Raw genomic sequence first — 24,153 nt, forward strand, 5'->3', positions numbered from 1 at the left:
AAATTGAACCACATTAACCAGCTTTAGAGTTTTGCTTCCAGATACGACTTTCTGATAAAGGGCTTATAAGTTAGAACTATAGGGAAATGTTTTAAGCACCGTGCCTGTTTGCAGGTTTTCATCCTCCTCTTGCATGACAGAAGCGTTCAGTCAAAAGAGTTAGTCATCAACGAAGGGTTGTCACTATAGATTCAAGATTTAAGAAACGATAGTATCATTGTACCGTGCAAAACAACAGTAATGACATTACTCCCTTATATTGAAAATAACAAAATAAAATGACTTAAAAAAAGAACAATATAAGAAAATAACTGCACATAAACTAAATACCAGAGTACAAATAACAGTAGATAATTTGCAGTATATGATTAAGTGATTCTTTATGTTTTAGTATTGATCTAAAGAACCAGGTAAAGCTTTTACAAAGAACATCTTATGTTCATTCCAGCAGCCAGATGGTGACAAAACTAAAAACTAATCTAGAATAAAAGGATAAGTTGGAATCCGACTCAGTAAAAGTCATAAAGAGAAACTATAATACTTCTTCAGAAACAGCCAGGCTTCTCCAAGCTGATGGTCTCGTTTGCTTACTGTATGTAGGTCACACAGCACAGTGGTTCTTAACTTTATGGAATCGCGACCCAGCCAGAAAAAAATCAGGTTCAGAAAAAAACACCCTCCAACACTGGAACATTTAACTCACAACATCCTGAAAGTGCCGCAATTAAAAAATAATTGTTTTGTTTTTGTGTGTGTGTGTGTGTGTCCAGTCAGATCTCATGCTAATGCTCACTTGACTCTTACAAACACACTCGATAAAATCCATTTTAAGCCAAATTTTATCCTGGTATTTTATGATTTTTTTTTTCTCCACAGCCATCTGGCAACCTGTGAAAAAAAAGCTCTTGTTCCGACGCCCTGATTGAGATCCAATAAACAGAGGGATCAGTATCAGATTGAGACTGTTTCACAACCAGTTAAATGTTCCTTGTAGTTTGTTAAAGTAGGATAAACGCCAGGCAATATGTTTTTTATGAAAACTAACCTGATGCGGCAAAATAAATTATTGATAAACCATTAATAAAGTCATTACTTACAACTCATAAACCCGTTAGTAGAAAGTGGCGCCAATTAATACAAAAGAAATGATAAAACCACCGTCTCAACATGTCTCCATCCACTCTATAAGTGTCTCTGCACCGATACAGTCATGTGGACCTTAAAGCTGCTGCTGACATCTCACTACTGTTATTATTACCGCTGAGATTCTCCGGCTCTTAGCTGACTCTTCAAACTGCCAGCACTGTCGAGGTCTGTTAGCCTTTATTGGGCCTTATAACAGGACAGCATAATGAGCTTCTAAATACATGTCAGGGAGGAAGAAGAGGAGGAGGAGGAGGAGGAGGCTCCTCTGTTGATTAATCAACCTCTCTCTCTCTCTCTCTCTCTCCCTCTCTCCTCTCTCTCTGTTTGATGAGCTCTTCCTCATCTATGACCGTCTCTTTAACCCTCATTATGTTCGCTGCCATGGCGGCGGTGGGGTCACAGCCACCAGATCTCTGTGTGTCCACCTCCTCCCCTCCTCCCCCCCGGGGGGCCACTGTCACCCAGCGGGAATTAGAGGGCCCTAAAACTTAATGTCCCCTTATGCAATCTGCAGTCAGTCAGGTCACAGTGCAGTTGGTGTTCTGCCATGTTAACTTTTATATCAGCGCCGGGGGGATGACAGCGTGGAGATGGGAGAGACGTTGTGCATCCACAGCTGATGAAAAAAACCCTGCAGTTATTCTACATAAAGCGTCCAGATTGGAGCTTTCTGGCTCTTTCAGGGTGTTCTGTGTGTGAATGTGGTGAACTTGTTGTGGGATTGTGTTGATTCACATTAACTCAAATGACAAAAGAAGTTGTTATTGTGTGTCCCTTCATCCACACCACCCATCATGTTTCCATGTATGTTCACTTAAAGCAGATGTTATTTAACACTGCTAATTATATAAATGTGGTGCAATATATTTTGCACGCAAGTCAAATAATAATCATAAAACTGTGAATATTTAAGATTGGTCTCTTATTTTCTAATGTTAATGAGGTTTGGTTGATCAGGTTTGCTCTTAAAGCCATTTATACACACATTTCAGCTCTCAAGTTCTGTATTTTCAGTGCAAGTCTGAACTTAAATGTGTAAATGTCAGTGTTCTACTCCATGATCTTGTGCACAGTGATGCAATCAAGTGCATTACTTGAGTGCTATACTTTGGAGGTACTTTCCTTGAGTATTTACATTTTCTTCCCTCCATCTCACTAAATGTTTGAGGCAAATATTGTTGTTTTACTCCACTACATTTATTCAATAACTTTAGGGACTAGTTACAGACCCAAAGTAGTAATGCATGTATTAAATGTATGTACTTATTTGATTCGTACACAGATAAGAAAAAAAAGAATACGTAAATGATAGAAAAATAAATGCTGAAAATCCGATCTGATAATTAGTCGACCTGTAGTATTTAGTATATAGAAACCTGTAAATAGACTTTTACTTGTTATGCTTAAGTACATTTAATATCTAATAGTACATATATTGAATATCTTTACAAAATAATAAAAACTTAAATGCCAAAAATAAAAAAAATGAGCTATAACTCTGAAAAAGAATACACAGTGAAAGAAGGTGAAGTTAATGTCGTCATTTCCTTGCATGTCACATGAAAAGTTATATTTTGGGAAATAAAAGAAAAGGTTTGTCGCATTTTTATCAATAATGAAAATAATTCTCGCCATGATTTGAGCAGTCTGTCTCGATGTGACTGTACAACAAGTCTTGGGGTGATGGTTTTGCATAAACTTTATGTTTTACTCCACTGTCCTGAGGTTGTTTTTTTTTTTTACAATATTTTCTGTACAACACCGTTTTTGTCATGTCAATCATGCATTGCAAAAAACCTTAAAACAGTTCTTGTTTTACCTTGTTTTACAGGGTACCTCAATTTAATCCCTGATATCTTTTTGGGATTCAAATTTTATGTATTAATGTACACATTAATAAAACCCTGAAACAGAGACAGTACATTTATAGCACAGTGAAAGTTGACTTTTTGATGTCAAAATGTAACTGTAAATGCAATCAATTTCTAAATGCTGCAAAGGAAAACTGAAATAAAATCTAAGTATGGGATGAGGAAAAAAAAGACACTTTAAAGAAAATTAAAGTTTTCTTCTGGAATTTCTGGACACATGGAAAATATTTTGAATATACTGCAAAAAATTCAGAACAGGCTTGTTACTAATCTGTATTCATTCATATCTGCAGTCATAAGAAGGGAAGTTTGTATGGAGGTTGAGCAAGAACAAGACATCACGACCTGGTTAAAATAAACAGCCATAAAGGGAGAAACTAAAGTGATTGTGTCCTGATTTTAAAGTATCTGTATCAGCATCTCACCCGTCTGTTTCTGTCTGTTTCCAGTCAGGGTCGGGAAGCTGAAGAGGAGGAAACCAGAAGACGGACAGGTGTGTTTGATTAAAATGTTTGATTCCTTGACATTTCGTATTGTGATCAGAGATGAATGTAAGGCGGACGGACCTCAGGTTGAGGGAATGTGGCCGGTCTGAAGCGCCCCCCCCCGACACTGCTGACTGCTTTTGTTCACGTGGCATCAGGATCACTGTCAGCTTGCTGTGTATCCATGTGAAAACGCTGCCGGTGTTGGTTCACAGCTATGAAACAGAGAGGAAGATACGTAGCTGGAGGCTGTGGGAGGCATACGGACATTTCCGCAGAGACAGTGACATTGTGTGTGTGTGTGTGTGTGTGTGTGTGTGTGTGTGTGTGTTTTAGGAGGGTTCGTCAGATCTGGTGCCGTTGGAGGACGAGTGGAATGAGAGGAGAAGGATACAGATGACGTCTTTGGTCGGAGGGTTTAAAGGTAAGCACGGATCTGTGTGTGCGTGCGATCGAAGCACCCGTCGTGTGTGAGCTCGCTCAGTGGAGGATGAATAATGTGAGCGAGTGACAGCCGGAAAACCACTGAACTTTTCAGTCCACATTACAGCGGAGCAGGATGCCTCGAAGGTTCGCTTAAAAGTAACGGTTTCCTTAACCCGAGAAGGAAGCTGTGACCTGCAAAACTTGTCACACACTGACTGACAGAAACAAGCAGAAAGATTCCCCAAATCCACCTCACTGTGACCTTAGAAAAAGAGCAGAACATCTCCAATTTGTCCTTTTATAAGCAACGTTATGTCCCACAAGAAACACCACTGACATGCGTTCTGATGTCTCCTCAGGTGCAGTCCTGGTGAGCACGAGCTCTAAGGAGTGTCGAGACAGCGATGCTGACCTGGACGTGGATGGAGATGATACTCTGGAGTACGGACGAGCGCAGTATCCTTTGCGATGAACACATGAATTTTACTGACTAATCTGAGAAGTGAGCTACATGTTTTTAAACCGGTAGTTTAGCTACATATGTACCTGCATAGTGATTCAAGTAGCTTGACATATTTTTTTTGCAATGAAAGAACAGGAATGTTTATTGTTCCTGCGGTGCAGCTGTTTCCGACTGTTATTCAAAGTTTGCATTGCTCGTACTTTCCCATGAACAGTGGGGCAATTTTTTGGGCTAGTGAACAACTGGGCAGGTCAATCATAGGAGAGTTTGCACACCGGAGCCAAAAAGGGGCAGGTGCTGAGTCGACTGGAGCAAAACATGAAACAAAAACGAAGATTGTATGCTCCAGTGTGCGAGAGCCGCCTTTTTGTCTCACAGTTTGTGTGAAACTCACTTTAGTGGTTGTTGTGTATTATATTTCACGTCACATGTACATCATCATCAACTGGGTTTGCTGCAGACCAACTTCTTCCAAAGTGAATTCATAAATGATTTAAGTAATTAATAGCATGCAAAGCAATGTTTATAAAGTAGCAGTGAAGTCATATTTAAGTTTAGCGAGTGAACAGTAACAGAAAAGAAAGATCAGACCTTTTCTTGGAGAAAATGTGACTGAGGACATTTGTGTCGTCAGCCTTGAATTGTATTATGTTCCCTGACCTTTGCCATCAGATACACAGAGACAGATGTGATCCCCTGTTCTGGAGAAAGATCCAAGGAGACAACAGTAAAGTATGTGTCCCACCGAGACATTGAAATGCTCATACAGTCACGGGTGATCCTTTAATGTTTTCCTGTCTTTTAAATGTCTGGTTTGTCGTCCTTTCCAGCAGCAGCAGTGGCAGCAGCACATTGCCCGACTCCAGAGTGAATCTAGAGTTTTCCAAATGGTCAAACGCTGGTGAGTTCAGCAAAGAAAAAGAAAAAAGAGCTAGAAGGGTGTGAGATCAGGATGTTTATTCCATCATTAATCTGTTTTATTTGCTTGTTCGTTCACTCAGGGAGTCCGTCTACCAGCAGCGGAGAGAAAGTGGACGGCAACATAGTGGGTCTCCCCAAAACCTGCAAAAACACTGAGATAGAAACGTAAGTTTGTAGAAGAAGCAGTTTTCCTTTCACATAGAGACCAACATTTGTGGGCCAGGACAAATACTTGTGCAGCCCTGCTCACGGCTTACGATACACGTTTGAGTCACATTTGTCAGAGTCAGAAATCTTCACTGAAAGTTATCTCAAAAGCTTTCAGTGTAAGTGACATGACACACTTCAAATCATGATTAATTTTTAAGTTAAGTTAAAGACGTTTAGTGACTTATAGTGTTTACATCTAAGGTTTAGTGAAACAACACACACATTATATAATAATAAAAAAATCTATTTCCCTATCCAATTTGAGTCCGTTGTCTGAGTGTAATTGTCCTCTTAGTTATTCAGCTTGGGAGTCATCATAAACTGTGGTGAAAAAACTTAAACAGGAGTTTTTACACAGTTTGAATCTCAGGTGCGAATCAGCCAATTAGAGCCATCCCGTGCTGTAAAGCGTATTAAGGCGGCCCGGCTCTCTGTGTTTTTTAAATACCCTCCTCTGCTTTTCCCTGTGTGAAACACAATACTGTATCAATATCATGATCTCATCAATCAAGGTCACAGCAGGCGACGCACACGCGTGTACACACATTTCATCACACTAAATGTGTTGTAGCCTGTCTGCCTCTCTGTACAGTATGTATGCACATATAGTCGATCCTGTAATTGTGTGAGTGTCTGTATCTCTGTGAGAACCCTGACGCCTCACCTCCACCCTCCACCCTCCAACCCGTCCTCCACCCCTCTGCCTATGATAAATGAGACAGCGAATGCAGGCGATGTGATTGCTGATAAATTTCATGCTCAGTGTCCATGTTGGCCAGCGAATAATTTAATCTGTCTTCGATTTATAAATGACTCTCCAGTGTGTCTGTCTAACTCTCACATCTCCCCTCCTGTTACCGTCCATCTGTGCGTGTGTGTCTGTGTGTGTGTGTGTGTGTGTGTTCAGGCTCTCAGAGGACTCCACACTGACAACTCTGGATGCACTTAAAGCTCGGATACGGGATTTGGAGAAACAGTTGTCTAAAGGAGACAGATTTAAATGCCTCATCTGCATGGTGAGTACGGAGGCAAACTGACAGAGCGCACGCACGCACGCACGCATGCACGCACGCACGCACGTATGCACACACACACACACACACACACACACACACAGAGTGAGAGAGAGAGAGAGAGAGAGAGAGAGAGAGCAGTGCAGGAACATTCCTGAAGTGACAGGAGTTAACATGTCAGACCTATTGTTCAAGCTCTTTCACTTGAATATAAACATGGCGATATGGTGATTTTTTGCTTTTTATATTTATTTAAGTAATGTTGTTTGAAAATCTTTCTTCACTTTGTTTTATGTCACACTTAAATTACCATGCAGACTCACCACCACCTCAGTGTGATCAGCTGACATGAAACTGCGACTTGTGTTATATTGTCAGTTCTAGTATTCTTTTAAAAAGTGCAATTAGTTGAGCCGAAAGAAAATTAGTTGCCAGCTATTCTGTTAATCGATTAATCATTTCAGTCAGTTCAGTTTAAAGGAAACATGTCAAATATTTGCTGGTTCCAGCTTCTCAAATGCAAAGATTTGCAGCTTTTTTGTCATGTATGAAAGTAAATGAAGAGTTTTAGAGTATTGGTTGAACAGAAGAAGCAGTTTGAAGATGTCACTTTTGGCAAATTGTTTTTATTATTATTATTATTATTTATTTATTTTTTTACAAATTGACATTTTATATACAAAACAATTAATCGATTCAACATGAAAATAATGGTGAGCTGCAGTTCTTCCTTTAAAATGTGTCTTCTTAACACTTCAGTTGTGATTCTGTTGCCTTCCTTTGGTGGATTTATTCTCACTTGAAACAAAAATAAGAAAGACTTCACCGATGCCCCGTTCTACACACTTCCTGTATATTTGCTGTAGAAACCGAGACTCAGTCCCACCCCTACCCTCTGTCCGAGCTGATCAACATCTGATTGACCGCATGAATCCAAAATAATTGCTCAGAAAATTAATTTTACATGAATTCATGGGACAAAAGAAACAATTTACCTCACTTCAATAAATGAGTGATTTGTGAGAATGTAATTTCTTAACAACAAACCACAAAAACTGGTTCTAACAAATAAAGTCTGATATACAGAACAGATCTTGAAACAAAAGCTCTGACACTGATGTTTTCAAAGGTATTTTGCTGTCCTGCTGCAGTGATTAGTCAGTTAATCAAAAAAGTTAATAGTCTTTTTATCTATTCACTTTTATTTATTTCAATCATCTACTGCTATTACATCCTATTTTCTTATATTTATACCTCATATATACTCATTTATTATACTCTGTAGTGGAGCTTACAGTGTACTTGTACAACCAGATATAACAAACGTCTTATTAATGTCATTAAGATATTTAAAGATGTCTCTTTGGCCTCTTGTGATGAATATTTATTTCCTTTATTTACATTTCATAAAGCAAATGGTTTACTGATTGATAGAAAAAAGATAATTAATTTATAATAAAGATAAGTTTTAGTTCTAGTACAGTTCTAGTGTTGATGTGTCTTCAGTAAAAGTTCATTGAACAGGGGTCTTTCAGAGCTCTTCTTGTAGTTTCACATCGACATCTACTGGCAGCTTCTAGTACTGCAAGTAAAGAGACCTCATCACCTGTATGTGTTCTCTCTCTGCAGGACACGTACACAACCCCTCTCACCTCCATCCAGTGCTGGCATGTTCACTGTGAGGAGTGTTGGCTTCGAACGCTGGTAAAACATCACATTTGTGTTTATTCATTTCTATAATTCATTTATTTATTATGACACGAATGTAAAGTGAATTAACCAGAGCATGTTTGATAAAAGGCTTATTTTTCTTTCTTTTTAGGGAGCAAAGAAGTTGTGTCCACAGTGTAACACCATCACCTCACCTGGAGACCTGAGGCGGGTCTTCCTGTGATGCAGCTGCTCTCAAAACCAAGGAGGAGAGGCTTCCTTTGTTTAAACCAATCAGGGGTGGACTTGTGGGCAGCTGGCCTGTCATAGACTCCCACCCTCCTCCTCCTCCTCCTCCTCACACCCTCCTGGTCCTACCTGTTCGTACTCCCAACATCCCCTAACCTCTGAAGAACAGCAAGTGTGACCTTTGACCTTCCCCTACGGCCCCGATTGATATCCACCTTCCTGCTGCAACACCGACCAGATCAACAAGAAACATCTAAAAACCAACTGACAGCTCAGGCACTGACAAACAAATGGAAAAAAAAGAAATAGCTTTGGGACAATATTTATCGATTTTGTAATCCTTTTTTTGTGTTTTATGAGGGAAAAATTAATCACATGCGAAGCACATGTACATAGTTTTGTGTATGTTTGGATTGATGTGTAGCAGAACAACCCGACTGTATTTACTGTACAGAGTTTGTCTTTGCTTAGATCACCTATTATTTGTGTAGCTCCTGTAGGTTGGAAACACTCACAGTAATCTCCTTTTTGTCTTTGTCACTGACGTGTTTCTTTGTATAGGATCATTAAATCTAATTTTATCAGTGTTACTACAATAAAACGTGTGTCTAAAAAGTGGCTGCGTCACAACATATATCACAAGAATACTCACCTGTTGAATCTGAATGGACGGCAGGCGTCTTGTGTTGACCGACTTGTTACGAGGACTCTGTGCGGATTGTTCGCCCTTGGAGAAGTGGGTCGCTGCAGGATTAGCCGGGCAGAGCCCATCGCAGCTCAGCCGGAGTCGAGGGACACTAAACCCTGCTATTCTGAGCTTTTACCGTGTGGGGGACAGAAGACCCCTTACAAGGTTCAATCATGCAGGAAAACCCCACAAAAATCACCATTTTTATTGTAGTCAACAACAGGATGATTAATAGGAGAGGAGGAGAGAGAGTTCAACAGTAGTCAGTGATATATAAGTTGAATGTCTTCTGGTTTTCAAACTGTATCTACCTGATAGAGGGAAAAGTGAAAGAGCAGAGCAAATGTTTCCCTCATTCTCACCACTTTGACCTCCAATTACTCCAGTAGAGCTGCTTCACAGACTCTGGTTGTAGTGGGCAGCTTCCAGGTATGAATACGTGCAACTAGGTGTGTCACATATCCGTCCTATTCACAATAACTGTGATTTTGAAATTATAAAACATTTATGTCGTGTGAATTATTCCACAAAGACGTTCGGCCATGTGCATGTTTCGGTAAAAGTTTATCAGGTTGTCTTTTCACTAGTAATCGATAGTGATTGTTCATTTTGTACACTCTTCCCTCACTTCCCTGCACTTATATTTTAGGTGTAATTTATTTGAAACACAGTTAATAAAGAGCAAGATTTTTTAATTTTTTACATATCGTGATAATGTTGTTATCGTGAAAATCTGATGTTGGTACGGCCCCATGTGCAACAGATGCTTTCGGTCAAACTATCCTGGACAAAAAAAGATCACAAATGCTTCTTCCAGACCAACATTTTGTACAAACAAGATTTGTTTTGAGTTTTACAATCACACAAGGAAAAACTAGCAATAATTACAGTATAGTTACCACCTTAACTTCACTCTGTGTTCTTTTCAAAACCAAAATCAAGTGCTTAAGCAACAGATTCACACCAGAAAGAAATGTGAAAATACATTCACACAAAGATTCTGCTGCAGTACATCTGGGTACCTGCCTGGATGTGTGGATGGTATAGCTAAAAAACAAGCCAGCATGCACACATGTGATTGGTCACTGAGCTGATGGGAGGTGGTGGTAATTCAGAGTGACAGTGAGCTGCTTCAGTGAATCAGTCTGACACACAGACACAGACACACAGACACACACACACACAATACACACACACTACACACGTATTGTACACAGTCTATTAAGAAGCCTGGCCGAAGAATCATTCGCTGCTGAACGTCTCTACGACTCAGGCGGTGTGAGAGAAGGTAAGGAGGAACTTTTGATTTGTTAAAACCTCAGAATGATCTCTTTTTTACATTGATGCTAAATTTATTTGTGCACTTCTGGAGTATTAACAAAGCACTTGAACAATATACAATATGCAGACATTTGATAACTAATGTGATTAAAGCAAATTCAGGTGCAAACATCAACTAAACTAAAGGATTATAGGCATTATAATTGTACTGAACATGTCAAACTGCACATTTATAACATGTTTGTACACAACTTGTTTGCATGTTAGCTGACAGTGAACTCCTAAAAGGGCAGTTTGGCTCCTTTAGTGATTACATTAGTTTGTGATGTGTTTATGAGTGTTAAAAGCTACACACGTTTAGGAAAAGGAGGCATGATTGCATTGATGTCTTTTATCGAAAACTGCAGGTGAAGCCAATAAATAATTCAGTATACCGAGATGTTGAAGGGACAGGTTGGATGTTTTTGGACTGTATTATTAAGTAATTATTATGATGGGGTTTCTAAAAGGATTGAATAAGAAGTGTCCCTGAAACATCATCCTCTCATGGCTTTGGCAGGTAAGTGGGTCACCTGTCCTGGACCCTTTTTTTGCTGCCTGGCCCAGATCCAATTAATCCTGCTGACTGACCTGCCATGACTTCATTAGCAGGCATTCTTAACATTAACCTCGGGGTTCCTGGCTGTCTAACGAGTCAGCAATTGGGACATGGACGTGTTTAAATATTTTAATTAAGGAAATAGGAAGGAGAGTTTTACTCATTGTCAATTCATTATTAGGAGATTAAAAAACGGCAATAATATGAGAGCAGAGGTCTTTTAACCCTCTGTGTGCGTGTTGGGATGTGTCCTCCTGAAAGTGTAGTGGTTAAGAGAAGCTCAGATCAAAGGATTAGCCTTACTTCACATTACAGAAGTTAATAGGATCGCTGGTGAGCTTTACCAGCGTCGCAGTAGTAGAAGACGAGGAGTTTAAAATCACACCAAGATGTCCTTTGATCTTATCTAATTCTAGTTTTTGGCTGGCACAAAAGACCTGATTCTTATCTGCTGTTTGGCACAAACCTGAGCTCACACGGTCCCCGTCTGTCTGTCCTTCTGTCCCAGAACAATGTCAGGACCGAGGCCTGTGGTGCTGAGCGGCCCCTCCGGAGCAGGGAAGAGCACTCTGCTGAAGAGGCTGATGAAGGAACACGAGGGCGTCTTTGGATTCAGCGTGTCACGTACGTTTGTGTGCCTGCTCTGTTGCAAAACATCCTGTCTGGGGAGGAAGTAGGACAGCAGTCATGGTGTCTGAGCTTGATGGTCTAATTCCGGACCAGCCAATAGATTCTGTGCGATAGATCAGTAAATCTTTTTAAGGTGTTAAGCTGCGTGACCTGCCAAACAATACAGACTAACAGCAAATAGACTAACTCTTCAGTTTAAGTGTCTAGCCAGCCAGGCCATACTTTATATGAGGGCTTAGATTCTTGTGACCCACCTTGTAACAAACAGCTAACAAACCACCGCGTACAAACAGCAGATGCTATTATCCCTCACACCGGAGATCCTGAGATAGCTGCTGTTTGATTGACAGGTCATTAGAGCAGATATGAGCTACCATGCCCGCCCTAGAGCCTGAAACAGCAAATTAGTGATTGTTTAGACAAGTGGCCCACTCTCTCTTCTTCTTCCTCTCTCCTGAGCCACTAACACTCCAGCCTCTGGATGAGTGATGTATCATGTAACCAATGAGATTACAAAACTAGCAATATATAGTTTACATCAGTTTTTAAAGCCCCAACTTTGAAATTAAATTAAGTTTATGTTGTTTTATGCATTTCGCTCTCTTTTCGGGCTATTCTATATACACAAAGTTGGTGTAAATCAGGAAATAAAGAGCTACAGTCAATTTTTGCCCACATACTCTCAGGGGAGGTATTTTGAGATCACAAAATGGCAGTTCTTGCCAGGCACCTGCATATTTCCCCCGCAAAGAAATGTGCTAAGTGTTTATTTTCTAGTGTCGTTATCAAATTTGAATTAGGACCATGAAACATGACATGATGTTGACTTATTGTGTTTTACAGGTAATAGGGGCAGTTAGTTCAAACTCCTACAGAGCTTCTGAATCTTATAACCTTTAATCCACCTATGATTTGATAAGTTTTAATCATTTTCAGGAATGTTAACAGGTTTCAATGTTTTTTACTTGAATCTATCAAAAGCAAAATTGCTGGTGACTCATTACTTTATATCTGGGTTTTAATGGCGATGATGACGTCCTCTCTTCGCAGACACAACAAGAAACCCTCGGCCAGGAGAGGAAAATGGCAAAGGTACAGTAGAGTTCTGGCTGGTGACACTCTCTAGATTGTTACAATTGGCTGGTTGATTGTTAGCACCTTCCCTACCCTCTGAAGTCTAAACCAACACCAACACTTCTTACTCCCAAGTGAACTGCACGAATGGTTTTGTCCATCCTGTATCGCTCCACTGATATAAAAGGGATAAACCTCTCTCTGTGCCTTTTTTGCTTTCTCCATAGGGCTGAACTCACTCCCCATGCTTCTGGGGGCTACTTTACTGCCCGTAGCAGACGTCTTTTCCTCTGAAGACTTAGATATGTCAACCTCATTTTCAGGTCCAAACGAATCAGAAACCACAGATAAAGGTGACCTCAGTGTGATTTCTGATCACAGTATTTTGTAAAGGCAGAGGGATGGGGGTTACTTTCATCATCCTGGCACATCGCATTGGTTATTTATTTTCTTTAAAGAAACTAAAATAAAATAAAATAAATTAAAAGTAAAAGGAATCGGGATCAGACAGTCTACACTTTGGAGTAAAAAGTTTTTGAAAATAGCCCCCTGTTATGCCTCGGTAGTGATTCCCATCTTCAGTCCCGTGAGGTTTTATGTGCAAATAAAACCATCCCCTGTCCCGCTGTGGCATTGATGAACCAACCATTAGCATCACAGAAGAGAGATACACAAAGTTAATCTTTTTTTTGCGGATGTACATCTAACGTCACGTCCCTTTAATATGTTAAAACCAGAAAAAAAAAAAACAGCAGACAGTCAGGCCCAGATACGCTTCATGTTTTTTATTTGTACAGACAAAATTTGACTTTTACTCATCTAAAATATGCTCATTTGAGTAACGCAAAAGAGGATGAGGTTAGAATGAGATTATATTCGATGTACTGCTGTTTAAATTCTGCCTCGTTTTCAGGCTTCTCTTCTATTTGTATACAGCGCAGCCACTTCCTGTTCTATCCGATGTTGTTATTTCAGCCTCCTTCATGTTGTCATGCTAATGATTGTGTCCGATGGCAGTGCCCATTAGTGCTGTAGGAAGTAGTAACGTGTTTGTTTCTAAAACTCTGCTGTTATAGATCCCCAGAGGTTTTGATGTTGTGAGGATGTAGCCCCACGGATCTGGTATGGACAACATCCTGTAATGTGCTCTGCAACAGCTATACTAATGGCATCTTTAGATTTCTTATCTTTGCATGCTTTTTCGTTATAGAGAATGGATGCATGAACACAAGGTGTTTCTTTGCTTGTGATAAATACAAAATCTGCAAATGGAACAAATGGATATCTCAAAACAAATTAGCCATTTTTTCTCACCATTATGCCATTTTCTAGGTGATTCTGACTCAAAGATTTTGACTTTTTTTCGCCTATCTTTATCTTGCCCAATGAAAATTATGATGTTTACAATGATGTCATCTCCTCTCTTTAATTACTTTTCTCCATTGTGCAAGTTTCTATTCAGTGCAGAGTCATTCTAAATGTAATCTTTGCAGACTACCACTACACAACAAGAGAGGCCATGCAGGAGGGCATTGACAACGGAGACTTCATTGAAAACGCTGAGTTTTCCGGCAACATGTATGGAACAAGGTAACTGTTTGCATCTTTTAACTGCGAATTCAAATCAGAAGACAAAATATTTTTGACTGAATGACCTAACTAAACAGAGCACAATTTCGCAATGTATGTTTGCAGAACCACTCTATTCAGTTCTGTAATGTTCATCAAATAAATATTTCTGGGTTCGAATTAATACCTCAACATTATTGTAAATGTTACATTTCTGTGTTGAAATGCCTTTTCCAAAACTACATAGTGCCCCCCTTAAAGTATATGTAACTGTCACTGATATTGGTCAAACTAAATTCAATAGGAATTAAAACTGTTTTACCAGAGAGTACCTAGTCCTAGAGCTAGTCACAAGGATCAGGAGGATATACATACGTAAACAGTATGGTCACAGATGGAGCTTTAACCCAGTAACCTCGAAAAGAGCAATGCTGCGGCTCAGCATCTCTTAAGTTTAATCTCCCCCTCTTATCCTGAAGATGACACACCCTTGCCACAGCGAGGATCAATGCAGCGATCCTCTTACCTTAGTCACATTACGTATGTGTGCGACAAACTCTCAGGACCTGGTTAATCCATGTCAGACCTGTCCATGTTCAGATGTATAGTCTTCTTGTTTTATATAATTTTGTAATGTAACAATGCATGGATTCTCTAGTAAAGCTGCCATTGAAGACGTGCGGGCCCAGAACCTAATCTGCATCTTAGACGTGGACATCCAGGGGGTGAGGCGGATTAAAGAGACTGATCTGAACCCCATCTACATCTCCATCCAGCCTCCCTCCATGGAAATCTTGGTAACTGTCCAACTTAATGCAATATTATACGATGACCTCAAACACTTAACCTCAGGGTGGAATCGTGTTCCCTGAGTATTTCTCAGTAGTTCTTCTGAAATGTTTTAACTCTTATATTTCTTAACATACTGCTATATTTCAATTGACTTCTCAGTTTAATTAAATTTGGCACTTGTTGGGCTAAGCAGGACTTCAAAGTGAGCCTATCAGTGATAACCATATTACATATATTTGTTTCTTGCTTTTAACAAGTAACAACGTCTGCTGAAAATGTTCAAAATACCATTTTATCCAAACACACACTTTATATTAGGTGTAATACAATATTTTTGACAAATATACACATGTACTTGGTAAGATAAAAACAAAGCAAAAACAAATTTGTGGACTCTGCAGACACGGCTGCACTGTTACTTGACGGAGCAGCTCTTGTGTAACGTCTTTTTTCAATGTCTTTGTCAGGAAAAACGTCTGAGGGATAGGCAGACAGAGACAGAGGACAGTTTACAGAAACGTCTGGAAGCAGCGCGCATTGATATGGAGCAAAGTAAGTTTCTCTGCAGTTCTGTTTGGACATGATGCCTGATTGAAGACGATCTCCGCAGCTCACTGAATTGTCTTTTCTAGGTAAAGTGCCCGGAGTGTTTGATGTTGTTATCATCAATGACGACTTAGAGAGAGCCTACGAGGAGCTGAAGGATATCCTCAATGAAGTGAGTAAAACCATATCATTACTCTGTTAAACAAATACTTTGTGAGTGTTGTCTGACAGCTTTTGCACTGACCCTTTTACATTCAAGACACTCTGCACCGTTAACAAAACGTACAACGTATAACAGCATCCCTCATCTCTCTTTAAACAGGAAATCCAAAAAGTTCAGGAATCCAAGTCCTAAGATAGGAACAGTGGACAGAAGAACCGACACTTGTGACTCACACAAACACACAACAGTTTGATTTCTTTTACCCTTCACATAACATGGTCAGAGGTTTTATCATCGCTGATGTTCTGACGGGGAAGAAGGAATCTGAATTGAAAGATTTGTGTTCTTGACTAAGAGAACGGGGGTTTGTGTTAGATTTAGTAAAATCAATGGTTGATATCTAGGTATGAAAATCCTAGCCCATACATTTCTGCCAGCTGCCTCAGCTAAAGGTACAGCGGCCAAATTATGTGTTGAAAGTTTGGTACTGGCCAGCCCAGATGTGTGGAGCACACATCAGTACCACAGTACCACCAGCCAGTACCTCACACACACACACACAAACACACACACACACACACACACACACACACCACAAAATACTATTCAGAAAATGTCCAACCTTTAATCTATTTGTTTTGTTGAATTCTAATACAGTAGAAATAAATTCACTCATAGTTACATGTATTATTAAAAACATTCAATTTATGTCTTTGATATTCTGTTATTTAAATAATTACTATCATGCTGCATGTTATTTAATTATTACATGAGGGCAGTCGGTGCATCTGAGATAAAATCAGTGCATGTTCTACATTTGTTTGTGTGTTTGTATACAAATGAGACTGAATAAAGAATGTGACGACAACGACTGACCACTTTTGTGACATTTAATTAATCTTTTCTTCACTAATTCACAATATTTAAGCATCATGAAATTCAGAAGCGTCCCATAAAGCCTACAAATCTAATGGATTTCCCATTTATACAATGTGATTTCAGGCAGAATGTGTACATTTCTAAATAAAATATATCACTCAGAAAAATATCTGCTTCTTGTATGAAGTAGAACAGCAAAGAAAACATTTATCACTTGAAGGCCAATCATTGTGCATCTGTATGATACCAAGGATTAAAGAAACAATCTCATGTTCACAACCCGTGCACTCTTTACTTAGACTAAACCTTATCCCTGATATGTTTCCATATAAACCAAAGCAAGCGCACTCACATATACAAATTAAAGGATAAATAAGCAACAAAACCCTTTGGAAACTAATTAAGACGCATCACATTTTTTAAATCATAACGTACTAAAATGGTTTTAAAAGATCCAACCTGGCTCCGCCTAGCCATAAGAGAGACACACAGGAAACATTCAGCGGAAAATGAGACGTGCTGATTATAAAGTCGGTGAGAGAGAGACCCACAGAGTTGCCTTACTGGAAGAAGGGACCCTGAAGTTTGGTGCGGACCTGGTCTCGTTTCTCCTCCTTCTGCTTGAGGTAATCTTTGAGCTTGTCTGTGGAGAAACACACTTTGGAGTGCCGCCCTTTGTGCGGGGCTCGATGGGCGCGCAGCCAGGGGTTCTGGAGACACTCGGCTGCAGTGGGTCTCCCCCTATGTTCATGTCAGAATATACACATTTATGTTCACAATTTTTCTGAAAGAGGCATGCAAATGTTTGTGTAGACATTTTAAAGAGAGTCACTCACCAGGATTTGTTGTTCAGGCTGCTCTTCATGAAGGTTAAGGCTCCCTCTGACAGACCAGGGTAACAGCGTCCAAACTGGATCTTCCCTTTCTTGATGTTTTTGTCTTGCTCCCAGCTGTGCTCTGCATGGAACGGGCTGTCGGCGCTCAGCCTAGTGAAGAAAGGGAAAATATCATACAATACACTAAAATTCAAACAGCATATCTTTGCTAAATTAGGAATAATATAACAGTTATATATAAAACATATAAAATATAATATGAATATTATCTTTTTTATTTCTCATTTAAAGAAGTTAGAGTTTCATCCAGATGGCATGGTTTTAAACATTCTTAAAACAAAAAACTATAACCTGTGCACTTACATGATGAACGACAGAACTCCGATAGCCCAGACGTCAGTTTCAGGCCCGACACCTTGACCCTCCAGGATTTCGGGAGCTTTAGGAAGGACAATATAAACTGACAAAACAGACAAAAACAGGATATTGTTCTTAAAGTGTGGTGCTGTTATTGGAAGTGCCACATTCACTCGCATGCTTCATTTTCTGAATTAAGAAAATTACTCAAACCAGAAAGAAATGAAAAAAGGATTAAAAGAAAATGGACTTGGGTTTGTTAGGCTATGGTAGGTAGGGTCAGCTGAGGTGGATGAAGTTAGGCTGATCGATCCCTCCTTAAAGAACATGTACCTTTGCTGCAGCAGTCTGTTGAAGGCCATGACAATCAAAGGTTTAGTACATTAGGAGAATCTACAACAATGTAAGCATTAAAATATTTTAGCTTGCCTTTAAACCTGAGCAACAAACACATCAGTACCTTTGCTCTCTGACATGCCGTGGATGTGCTCGATGTTCAGAGGCTGACCAGGGGTGAAGGACTGAGCCGAGCCCAGGTCCACTATCTTCAGGTGGTTACCATCATCCACCAGCATGTTGTCAGACTTCAGGTCCAGGTGGATGACCCGACGGCTGTGGAGGTAGTCGACTGCGCTGAGAATCTGGACAAGTAGGTCTGCGACATGCGCCTCTGTGTACAGATCTCTGAGAGGGCACAGACACGGACACAGTGTATGAGGGACAGACACAAATGGCTACAGGGGGGACAAAATAATCTTTCTGATAAAAGCCTGACACAGGACATAGACAATAATATAAAAAGGCATTACATTGATTAATTACAGTGTCTAATTAAGTGTCCATTTGGCTCATCTGTAATCAGTGTTTGGTTTACCTTGTAAAATTTATCAAAATAAGATCCAGTACTCAGCATTTCTCTGATTTTCACAGTACTTGAGTAAATTGTGCTTATATTACCTATAATTTTTTCAGATTTAAACTTTTACTGCTAATCTATATTGGTTCCAAATACCAGTCGCTTTGATTATTAATAATAGGTAAGTATAAATTACATCAAAATAGTCCATTGAACTGACATGAAATCATTCTCTGAAACACGAACATGAAGAAAGTTTTAGAGCCGTAATTAGAGCAGCAATTGTATTGCTTATTTTCATTTTATTGTTGTTTTTCTTAGACCATCTACAGCAGTCCCTGGATCATTTATCCCATAGGCCCCTCAGGACAGAATAAGTAGTGGAGAGCTATGGGAATATGAAGGCTTCCCACTGTAATAGACAGTGTCCCTTGATGAAATACTTGTGTCAAAATTTTGACCTGAAGTTTGCACTCGACTGCAGGTCTGGGGCACCACGGTTATTAGGAAATCGTCATCATCTTTGAATAGATAGAGCACATTTCATGGTAAGATGGCCACCTATCACGCTCTACACAAAGAGTTTGATGGACAGACCCACCTACTTACTCACACTGCGACTGGTAGCGTGGCAACAAAGATGACACATGCATAAAACAGAGAGGATCGAGGGTTATAATAAACAGCTCTCTTTAAATATCACAGCACATTTTTCAAAGTTGGATACTTATATATTAGATATTGTCCGTCGGTGTACAAACACACACAAACAAACAATCTGGCCCTTGTTGTGTGTTTCTTAAGCCTTTCTGTACCTCGCTGCCAGACTGTAGAGCAGCTCCTTGCCCGGACAAAGTTCCTCCACTAACACCAGGTAATGGGAGGTGATGAAGGCAGCGTGCAGCTGCACCAGGTGGGGGTGATGAAGCCTCTTCAGCAGCTGGTATTCTCTCAGCACCAGAAGTCTCTGCTCTGCCTTGTAAGGGCTGATCTTGGCAGCAAATACTTGGCTGGTTTCAGCGTCCCTGCACAGGTTTATTACGCTGAAACGGCCCCTGGGGAAACAGAAGATGAAGAGGTACAGAGAAAGGCTGTATGGCAAACTGGTGTCTACGAGAAAGTGGGAGGAACAAGATTAAGACCCCAATTTTAATAATAAGAATTCAAGTCTGTCGGAAAAATATTTGAATTTTTCTCACATAAAAAGGGAAAATAGGTGAAAAATACTGAATATCAGCGCAAAATATCAGGTTCATTTAAAAAAAAAAATGAGATTGAGAAACCTGAAAAATCACAACTATATTACAAAATTAAAAAGATTTTGTTTTTTTTTTACACAAACAGATGTAAAACCACAGTAAATATATAATAAAATAAAAACATTTCCATTCTTTATTTGATCATTATGGAAGAAAGAGGAGTTGCAGATCATTTTTCCAGTGAGAATTTCAGCTTCTACTTCAAAATCCCACCTGTTGATCTCAGAGAGGAAATTGAAGTTCTTCTGTGTTGTCGGTCGTTCTGATCCAGTGACCTTCGACCCCAGTGCCTCAGTCTGGATAAGAGGAATGTGAGTATCTGCACAAACAGAGTACACAGGTGAAAATATTGTAACCCTGTTGTAGTTGTCTATACATTGCACAGTTGATGTGTATATGACTACTTTACATCTGTACATCAAGATCACACATGTGCAACAGCATGAAACATCACTGTTCTTGCCTTCAGGATGAGTTGCCATAACAATAGGTGCTGAAGCATCACTGAAGGGTCCTGCCCCCTTCTTGGTGATGCAGCCCACCCTGAACACATACGAAGCTCCCGTGGGTAAATCCTTCACCACATAGCAGCTATCTGTCACCTCCTCTGACAGGACCGTCCATCCCCCACCTGAAGAAGACCACAAAACTTTGAGTCTTACAGTAAAATCTACAGACTGCAGTAGATTCAAGCCTGATTGAAAAATATTTACCGCTAAGCACTGCCCTTGCCTTATGATATATACATTGGTATTTGCAGCTGAGAGATTTAAATTTAAAAAATATATTTTCATCGTGCAAATACATGACATTTTATATTTCAGTTAGAGAAATTATTAAAACATAAAGAACAAATCTGATTCGTTAGGTTTCCTTTTACCAAAAGAAAACCACCAATTTAGTGTCCATGCTGCTTTATTGTCTCTGTGCACCCACCATCTGTACAGTACTGCACACAGTAGGTGACAGGGTCACCAGACTGGACTGGTCTCCAAACCAGCAGGACTCCACCTCCATCTAACTGGAGCACCTCGGCTTTGTTGGGACGTATGAGCAGATCTGAAAATGATAGAGTAGAATAAACACACACAATCAGGTTTACAGCAAAAAGACGGTAGCAGGACTTCAGACAAGAAACAAAAAATCAACAGAATGCAGCTTATTCGCTACCTTTTGTCTTTTTGAATGCAGGTATTTTAAAAGAAGGCAAGAGCTTTGAGGCCCTCTTTTTTGGACTCTCAAGGCCAGTGCTGCGTTCCCTTTCAGGTGTGGTGGGAGCTGATCCTTTTACTATTGGCCCTGTTATAAAAGACAAACAACACCAAAAGTAAAAAAAAAAAACAAAACATTTGGATTGGACAAAATTACTGTCAAGCGCACAGTGTAAACTCACCTCCTTTGCTAACATCCTCCTTACTTCTGGAAAACAGTTTGGTCAGGCTGGAGGCTGAAGCTCTCATTTTCTTCCTCAGAGACATGGTAGGAGTATCTGGCTTCATGATCTCTCCCAGCGTGGGTCCTAACTCTGTGTCCTCCAGGCTGGAGTATGAATGGCCAGTCCAGGACTGCCTGCGGAAGATCTTTAGCAGTCCCAGCTTTGGTGACTTCCCTGTGGGTGGCCGGGCTTCAAGGGCAGGAGCGGACGCATGCCTCTGGAGGCCGTGGCCCTCCTTCTTGTCCCTGGCCCTGGGAGGCCTCTCTGGAGCCTGGAGAGAAGAGAGACTGGGACTGGGGCTTGCTGTCAGTGGGGTGCCCTGCTGAACTCTGCTTGATGACAAGTTGGGGTTGGAGCGGGTGCGGTTTCGTGGCGGTGCCTGCGGAAACAAGCTTCTGGGTTTTACCTCTTGGAACGAGCACGGGGATGGTGAAATCAGAGGCTCTCCTGGATCATCATACCCGTCACTCTCTCCTGATCTGTATCTTCCTCTTGGGTGACCCTGACTCAGCTCGTCACAGGAGCCGAGTCTGCTTGAAGACTCAGAGCCACCATGCTCCAAAATGGACGAATCAGCTAGAGACCCCTGAGAGCCCACAAAGGTGTTGTCCTCTGTGTGCTCCTGCAGCCTCATTCTGTCTCCAGCCATGAAGCTTGAGGGAACAGATGATCCCCCCAGCATGTGAGTCCCTTGTACAGGAGCGACGGAGCCTCGTCTTCTTGTGGGCCGCTGAGGGCTCGGGATGGGCAACAACTTTCTCCCTGCCACTTCATCATCTGTGAAATCTTCCTTCAGACTTTGAGAGCCTTCTTCTTCACCTGACTTTGTGCGCTTGGGTGAGCTAGGAGATCGACGAGAGTACTCATCCAGAGACCTGCTCCTCCTATGAGGAGGCATGTTGCCGTGAGCGAGGCCAACGCCACTGTCAAACGAACAGGACTTCTGCATCGTGGGTTGTATGGATGCTCGTCTCTGGCCGCGATTGGTTTCTGTCTCATCCTCCACATATTCAATAAGAGGCTCATTGAGACGTCCTGAAAAGCTTCTCCTGAGCGGTTTGCGGCCTCTTTCCTGCTTTTTGGCCTGGAATTTGTCCCGTAATGTCATGTGCCTGGCAGACATTGGTGAAAGCTGATGGGAGGTGCTGTAGAAAGTGCTTCGGATGACACTGCCTCGAGGGATTCGACCTCCGTCACTCCCTGAACCCTCATCCCCATCAGAGAGGTAGAGAGAATGACTACTGTCCTTGCTTAACCTACGCTCCCTCTGAGGTGTCGATACAACTGACGATGCGACCGACTGCCTGCTCATACTCCTCTCTAGCACACTCCTCCTTCCTACCATCTCTCCATCCTCTTCCTCCCCTAATGTCACTTCCTCTTCCTCATCTGCATCTAGGCAGCGTTTGGCAAAAGGCTCGGGGACCTGCGCTCTCTCCACTAAAGGATCATAGTCCTCCTCTGTTTCTGCCTCCTCCTCAGTCTGGCTGCAGTGCTGGAAAAAATCCCAAGAGTCAGCTTCATCATACTCAGATGAGGATCCGCTGCTCAGGGAGGTGCTGCTGTGTTCCTGGGGCTCTCGAGGCACTGTCACTGCAGTGTCTCTGAGAGGAGCGTCCAGCAGCTCGGGGATGGGCCTCAACGTGAGAACTGACCCGATACTAGTCAAAGAACGCTGGAAGGATAAACAAACATACTGGTGATGGTATGGATTTTCTTCAGGAAATCATCCGATGTTATACGGATTAAACTAAGCTAATCATATTAAGCTTCAAGAATGTCAACATTGCAAGAAACTAGGGAGTACTTCCTTTTTCCCCCAAAAGCTATGCTTTAAACAAAGTACATAACTCACCTGCCATTTCCTTTTTGAGATGAAGAATTTCAAACTCTTTGTGTTGATTTCTTCAGTGTCTTCTCCTGCATGTTCGTCCTAAAAACAGTCACCAAGATTTGTGTGTTTACATGTGTGCCTAAATTAGAGTTTTTGAAAACAAAACACCCATGTGTTGTACTTCATCTCACCTGAATCCACTCGTGGCTCAAACACTCAAAGGCAGACGGACGCTTCCTGGGTAGAGTAAAATGTCAGATGTATGCTATGTTGCACCTGTAACCAAACCTAATAGTGTTGTGTGAGTGTCCAGCAATATTTTTATATCAACATTGAATCAAATGATGAGTACTTACACAGCCACAAGCCACAAGTCCTACATGATTTCACTTTTAATCAGTGAGGGTTTAAAATCAGGTAAAAGCAGCTTTAACAGGAACACGTACGGTTCATGTTTTAATATTTTGCTTTGCATTGTTGGGTTATGTTTGTTTTGTGGAATCTGACATGGCATTGTCGATCATTTGTTACATGAAATGAGACAAAGCCTATAAAACATCTTTGCAATTTCTGTGTGTGATTGGATTGATGTGGCAGCATATGTAACAAAAAAAACAGATTCCCTACTCTGGATCTGGCTGAAGGAGCGCATGAAGAAAGTTCTGGGCCTCCGGACTCCTATATGTAACATCAGGGGCGTCCCAGTTCAGGGTCCCCTCCCCCACCCTCAGCAGTGTGGCTCGGTCCGTCTCACCCGCAAAAGGGCATCGGCACAACAGACTGTCAAGATAAAGCAGATGTGTCAGGAGTTGTATGCACAACTTTTTACATTGTATATCAAAGATTCTAAGATTCTAATCAAACATGCAGTGATACATACCATATGTAGGCTATAACACCTACAGACCTGAAAGAGAGAATA

The 24,153-nt window shown here is 40.9% G+C and overlaps 3 protein-coding genes across 7 annotated transcripts in view; 2 read left to right on the plus strand and 1 right to left on the minus strand.

The window, feature by feature from the left end:
* rnf220b (ring finger protein 220b) overlaps window positions 1-9,050 on the plus strand; it is a 34,401-nt gene extending 25,351 nt beyond the window's left edge. For 2 of the 3 annotated variants that reach the window (XM_030432454.1, XM_030432456.1), the window contains 9 exons: window positions 3,467-3,510; window positions 3,839-3,926; window positions 4,288-4,384; window positions 5,064-5,123; window positions 5,222-5,292; window positions 5,393-5,477; window positions 6,430-6,538; window positions 8,165-8,239; window positions 8,358-9,050. In XM_030432454.1, the coding sequence (XP_030288314.1) occupies window positions 3,467-3,510; window positions 3,839-3,926; window positions 4,288-4,384; window positions 5,064-5,123; window positions 5,222-5,292; window positions 5,393-5,477; window positions 6,430-6,538; window positions 8,165-8,239; window positions 8,358-8,429 (701 nt within the window). In that variant the 3' untranslated portion in view covers window positions 8,430-9,050. The remainder of the gene's footprint in view (window positions 1-3,466; window positions 3,511-3,838; window positions 3,927-4,287; window positions 4,385-5,063; window positions 5,124-5,221; window positions 5,293-5,392; window positions 5,478-6,429; window positions 6,539-8,164; window positions 8,240-8,357) is intronic. The other variant, XM_030432455.1, reaches the window with a different exon arrangement.
* Window positions 9,051-10,269: 1,219 nt separating this feature from the next.
* guk1b (guanylate kinase 1b) lies at window positions 10,270-16,643 on the plus strand. 2 transcript variants are annotated; one of them, XM_030433170.1, is made up of 9 exons: window positions 10,270-10,410; window positions 11,510-11,625; window positions 12,682-12,723; window positions 12,933-13,058; window positions 14,199-14,295; window positions 14,933-15,071; window positions 15,534-15,618; window positions 15,699-15,784; window positions 15,935-16,643. In XM_030433170.1, exons 2-9 carry the CDS (start codon window positions 11,514-11,516, stop codon window positions 15,965-15,967), a joined length of 720 nt encoding a protein of 239 aa, XP_030289030.1. In that variant the 5' UTR covers window positions 10,270-10,410; window positions 11,510-11,513; the 3' UTR covers window positions 15,968-16,643. The 2 variants fall into 2 exon arrangements, with proteins under 2 accessions (XP_030289030.1, XP_030289031.1); XM_030433171.1 differs by lacking the exon at window positions 12,933-13,058 and having other exon boundaries at window positions 10,274-10,410.
* An 8-nt stretch (window positions 16,644-16,651) lies between these two features.
* obscna (obscurin, cytoskeletal calmodulin and titin-interacting RhoGEF a) overlaps window positions 16,652-24,153 on the minus strand; it is a 39,073-nt gene continuing 31,571 nt past the window's right edge. For both annotated transcript variants that reach the window (XM_030433169.1, XM_030433168.1), the window contains 15 exons: window positions 24,112-24,138; window positions 23,859-24,011; window positions 23,423-23,468; window positions 23,253-23,330; window positions 21,356-23,072; window positions 21,133-21,261; window positions 20,899-21,021; window positions 20,426-20,593; window positions 20,176-20,281; window positions 19,519-19,758; window positions 18,308-18,531; window positions 18,181-18,195; window positions 17,854-17,950; window positions 17,491-17,640; window positions 16,652-17,395 (listed from right to left, as the gene is read on the minus strand). In XM_030433169.1, the coding sequence (XP_030289029.1) occupies window positions 17,215-17,395; window positions 17,491-17,640; window positions 17,854-17,950; window positions 18,181-18,195; window positions 18,308-18,531; window positions 19,519-19,758; window positions 20,176-20,281; window positions 20,426-20,593; window positions 20,899-21,021; window positions 21,133-21,261; window positions 21,356-23,072; window positions 23,253-23,330; window positions 23,423-23,468; window positions 23,859-24,011; window positions 24,112-24,138 (3,454 nt within the window). In that variant the 3' untranslated portion in view covers window positions 16,652-17,214. The remainder of the gene's footprint in view (window positions 17,396-17,490; window positions 17,641-17,853; window positions 17,951-18,180; window positions 18,196-18,307; window positions 18,532-19,518; window positions 19,759-20,175; window positions 20,282-20,425; window positions 20,594-20,898; window positions 21,022-21,132; window positions 21,262-21,355; window positions 23,073-23,252; window positions 23,331-23,422; window positions 23,469-23,858; window positions 24,012-24,111; window positions 24,139-24,153) is intronic.

The sequence above is a fragment of the Sparus aurata genome, chromosome 11 (assembly GCF_900880675.1).
Source record: "Sparus aurata chromosome 11, fSpaAur1.1, whole genome shotgun sequence".
NCBI lineage: Eukaryota > Metazoa > Chordata > Actinopteri > Spariformes > Sparidae > Sparus > Sparus aurata.